The following is a 5006-nucleotide window of genomic DNA, read 5'->3' as shown; positions in this document are numbered from 1 at the left end:
TATAAGAAATTTAATGGTTTTACCTCACGAATGCGTTTGAAACAAGTCCACGCAATTTTTGTTACTCATCTTTTGTTTGCGGACGGCTAAGACCAAGATGGTCTACTAATGTGAACACGTCCACAAAAAGCAAACCGCCAAAATGTCGCGGAACTCTGCAATAAATTCAGATTGTCCCATCATCGCTTGTTCAGTCTTATTTAATATTACGAAATTTTTTATTTAAATACATTTAAGGATTCCATATAAGCTTGTTTTCTAGCCCGTTACGATACGCGTCTCAATTTTCGCGTGATCTGTTTCGGTCTGTCTAGAAATTCGTGTGCAAAATGCACAAAACACGCATTAGTATTGGTGTAAGTATGTTCAACGGACGACCTGGTTGAAATCGGTCGAAGTCAATGGAAAGAGACAGATTACCAACTGTCAAAATCCATTCCTACTTGTTTCGACCTATTTCAACCTGTTTCGACTAACTTCCATTGAACACACATAAAAATGAGTGATATTTTCAATCTCTTTTAATTTATTAAAAATATTTCATCCACGACAAAAGATAGGAGTTCTCTAATGCAATGATTAAAATCTATCTTCTAATATTAGGTATCTAGCTCAAGAAAAAATCTTCTTCCGTTGCCAAGGAACCATCTCAAAGTCAAAAACAAAATGACCTGGACCTAAGCTGCAGTAGAAACGTGTCATCGAATGGTAGAAAAAATCTATCATTCGAAACCATAGGTTAGCGTATTTTTTGAAAAATGATGGCATGGGCCATCTTATACTGTATTTGTTTTCTCCACTCGTGGAGTGTTCCACCGTACCCGATAAAAACAAACACAAATCGTCGCCAGTGTATTGCTACCTCGCTCACTCACACGCTCTCTCGCAACACTGACAAAATTTTCGGGGCAACACCGCCCGATGGCAGTGCAACACCGTCCGAATAAACAAACAGTTTGACAGCACCTAGTGGTGCACCAGTGCAACACTAGTGCAACACTCGGCATAAACAAATACGGTATTAACTCGGCTGGTGCATTTTTTGCACAGTTTTCCCCTACCATTCTTGAGCTAGATGGGGCTTCAGTGTTTCCAAACCGTTATGTTTTTAGAGCAGACTTGGCCCTTCAATATATGTACTTCAGACAGCAAAGTCCAGCAGAAGAAACAGCAAATACATTTCGAAATCATGTAAATAGTATTTAAGAACGATGTGTACTATCACTATATTTCAGTTGTTATAGTTAACAGGAAACTAGAAACATAAGCAGATGAATACATGTTACATGCTAAAAGGGTGCTCTTGATGTAACGTAAACAACTGATAAAGCCAGTTGTGAGCTGAAAACCTCGTAACCGATTTAACGTGATCTTTGGAAGTAGGTATAAATAGAGATCATTTCAACTTTCCAACTTATTCAGTCAGTGATTAATCTTGCAATGATGAAGTTGATTGTGGTTCTATCTTTCATCTTGGCTGTGGTAAGCTTTCCAACATAAATTTGATTAAGTAAATCATTATTTGATACAAATCTTATCCATGGATTTTATCCAAACAGATAGCCCTAGCCAAATCTAATCAGCTGTACAAACCAGACGGTCCCAAAGTCTGTGGAAAGCTGCTTAGAACTCCTGCTAATGTGGTGGAAGCGTTCGACATTCGGCAACCGGCTGACAATCCGGACACCCACTGCCTAGTTCGATGTTTGGGAGTTATCAACCGATACTACGACGACGAAACCGGGCCCAACTGGGAACGGATAGAGGAAATTCACAACGGAAAACCGGGACTGGAAGATCACCGGCGAGATACGAGCGCGTGCATCGAAGCTATTCAACCGGAACAGTACGGCGATAACTATTGCCACAAATCGTACTTGCATTTCCAGTGCGCAATGGAATCGTACAAGAAAAATATCAGAAAGCAAGAATAGTTTACAGCAGTGAATGTGGCAAAACGATTTGAAAAAAAAACGTAAATAGACAAACTCTCTAGGGCGTATCAAAACAACATGAATCCATTGTATTGAATCCGATTAAATTGACAATAGTTCGTGATAACCAGTTGTGGATTTTTCTTTATACTTTTCGGTGAAATTTTACCGTAGAATCTGTATTTGTTGTGATCTGTCTTTAAAAATATCATCTTAATTTGTTTGTCAAATCTAGATTTAAAGTTAAAGAATGTAAGATTTAAGAACTCTGAATTCTAAACTTGGCATAGAATTTACGATTCATGACCTACAAATGAAAGTTAGTCCAACATTGATAACTTTAACTGGACTAAATTTTTAATCCTGAAATATATTGCGTCTTCACCTTCTTTATTCTCACCGTGAGTCACGTGATAAAATTACTATCATGTAGTGTCTTGTTATCAATCTACTCTTGAGCAATATATTTTTGCACTCTTATAAATTGTACTTAGTACCTACTATGCATTCCATGACTATCTTCAATTCCATGACCAATTGCATAGAATAGTTGAACGCTATTCGTTACGTCACGGCCGTTGAAACAATTTAATTTTGTATACCCATCAGGAATTGTAGGGTTCCAGATTTTTTTGTTTTTAATTTCTTACTCTCTGGAGCCACGAACGGAGTACATGAATATTTGGGCGCTTACGACACAATTTTGGTCATTCGGAATTAAAAGCACTGTCCAGCACTCCACAGTTGAAGATCTACAACAGCTTCAACTTTCATCTACCTTGATATCGAGAAGGATTCTAAGAAGCCTTAGCTGGGTTATTTATCTTTTTAGGTTTGATCATAGTGATGTCTTAATTTAGTCAATTAAAATTTCTGTTTTTTAAAGAAATTTGTTAGTATAAATCAATTCAAAATGGACCGTTTCTAGACAGTTTGAAGTCTTCCTTTTTCGAATCACAAAGAATGCTAAGAAATGTCAGGTTTTACAAATTTCTCACTTGAGGCCGATGCAGATGTCGTCAGCTCTCGGTTCTAGCTTATCACTAATCCGTCCCAGAAATTTTCACCCATTAAAGTTCCAGGAGTGTCGAATTGACAGTCCTGACTAAAACAAATATATCTCTCTTGTTTCCCAACAAAATTTTACAATTTTGGAAACCTCGTAAACACAAAAATGTTTTTTAGACATTATGCAGCTACAACACTTCAGTTTTCCGTTATTCAAAGTTTAAGAAAAAAATCGGAAAAAACATGCTTCGGAAAAAATACTGTACACAGTAAACGAAAATTACCGAGTTCGGTAATTTTTTTTTATCGAAATCCTAACATGTGTAAATCGTTAAACTGTTCGGTAATTTTTTCGTTAAAAAAAACATCGGTAAATGAAGAATCGATTTACCGATGTTCGTTTATTTTTTACCGAATAAATTACCGAACAGTTTAACGATTTACACATGTTAGGATTTCGGTAAAAAAATACCGAACTCGGTAATTTTCGTTTACTGTGTAGATCAGCTACGGAATGCAAAAAAAGTCACTTAGAGCAAACGCACCAATAAGTGAGTATACGCGGCCCGGTTTTGCTCATTTCAGCGGACCGGTTTTAGGATACACACTCTTTCGCGCACCGGGCGGTAGCATAATTATATTTTCAAATTCAGCATTGCACTGGGAAAACTTTTGAAGAAAATCTTAATCTTAAATTAATACGGACCGAGTAAATTTTCGGAGTCGTCAGTTTTTTTTTGCTAAAATTTCGATTAATGTTGGTCTTAAAAGCTGCTATCCGTAACGTGACGTCAAAGTCTACATCCTGGTTGAACATGCCGTACAGCAGCAGCAATTGACTTAAGGCCAAGCACCTTAGACGACCAGCAATCGGGTCCGATGACGGATGCAGCAAGAACTTCTTAGCAGTTAGCAGGATGTTTGCTTCGCTTGACCTCGTTATCATATCTATAGGACACCGCTTTCAACCGGTGGTGGTTGTTTTCGGCGACCGATTCAACTTTGATCCTTTCGGCAAAGCGTTGAATTTCCCTTACGGTGTTTCCAATTCCGTGTCACCCGTTGTAAGAAGTAGATTGGCTTGAAAGAAGATGATTGAAGTTTTCTTCTTCCTTGCCAGGCTAGCTCAGATGTCCAACCAAAAAAAAGTTCACATTTGCTTCGAATGAAGACAATTTCAAATTTTTACATGTCTATATCTTTAACTTTTATTGTCAAATCATTTTTGTAATTATTTATGAGGATTTTCTTGCATATTGCAACCTCAAACTTTAGAATAGGGCAGAATATTTGGCTACTCACTCAACACATGAACTGCTTCGCTGGAACTCTCTCCGTCGATGATCCTGTTCGCCCGCAGTGTCATCACCACACAAAGTGTCGCAACAGAAATCATTTTCCGGTTCTGCTGGCTGGCTGCGATGAAGCCCATGAACCTCACAGGACGCTTTTCGCCAACCTGATGCGATGATCTGCGGGGGCGAGCAGGGGACCGGGAACCGGGCATCCGGATTCTGCTGCTTTCGGTGAACTGGTTGTTGCCGAAACACTCAGCGAACTTGGCCGACAGATGCTGGACGACTCGGATCGGAGATTGCCGCCTAACTGGACGTGAAACGGCACTTCGTTGAATCATGCGGAGATCGCTCGTGTTGTTGTAAGTGCCCGCAGGTGGTTGGGTGCCGCTGGCTTGATGCGAAGATTTACGGATGCGAACAGGGGACCGGAACCGGGCATCCGGATTCTGCTGCTTTCGGTAACCTGGCTGTGGATGACACACTCAGCGAACTTGGCCGGGAGATGCTGGCCGATTCGAGTTGGATGTTGCTGCCTAACTTTCCGGAAATGCCAGTAGGAGGTTGGGCACCGCACTTCCGAACACTGCTGGTTGCCGACACTGCTTTTTATCCGTCGTCGGAACCTCTTTGGCCTGTAGCAATTCGGCCCTGCTGCCAACTCAACCAATCGCTTGAGAAAAAAAGAAAAGAAAGCAAGACAAAAAGCCCCTTTTCTGAGGGGCTTTTTTGCTGCCGAATTCCTTTTAGCTTTCCGTACCTTTGGCAG

At 40.0% G+C, this 5006-nt stretch overlaps 1 protein-coding gene across 1 annotated transcript; it reads left to right on the top strand.

Moving 5' to 3' along the window:
- The first annotated feature begins 1324 nt into the window (after nucleotides 1-1324).
- On the top strand, nucleotides 1325-2061 carry LOC129748007 (uncharacterized). The gene is made up of 2 exons (XM_055742456.1): nucleotides 1325-1482; nucleotides 1560-2061. The coding sequence occupies exons 1-2, from the start codon at nucleotides 1441-1443 to the stop codon at nucleotides 1932-1934; spliced, it is 417 nt and encodes a 138-aa protein (XP_055598431.1). The 5' UTR covers nucleotides 1325-1440; the 3' UTR covers nucleotides 1935-2061.
- The last annotated feature ends 2945 nt before the right edge of the window (nucleotides 2062-5006 follow it).

The sequence above is a fragment of the Uranotaenia lowii genome, chromosome 2 (genome assembly GCF_029784155.1).
Source record: "Uranotaenia lowii strain MFRU-FL chromosome 2, ASM2978415v1, whole genome shotgun sequence".
NCBI lineage: Eukaryota > Metazoa > Arthropoda > Insecta > Diptera > Culicidae > Uranotaenia > Uranotaenia lowii.
The sequence above is the reverse complement of the archived record's forward strand: the minus strand, read 5'-3'. Positions and strand labels throughout refer to the sequence as shown.

Bases quoted from the DNA above. Each gene is read 5' to 3' on its own strand.
- LOC129748007 (XM_055742456.1), top strand. From the start codon at position 1,441: ATGATGAAGTTGATTGTGGTTCTATCTTTCATCTTGGCTGTG. The intron at 1,483-1,559 runs GTAAGCTTTCCA...TTATCCAAACAG, and splicing joins TATCTTTCATCTTGGCTGTG to ATAGCCCTAGCCAAATCTAA.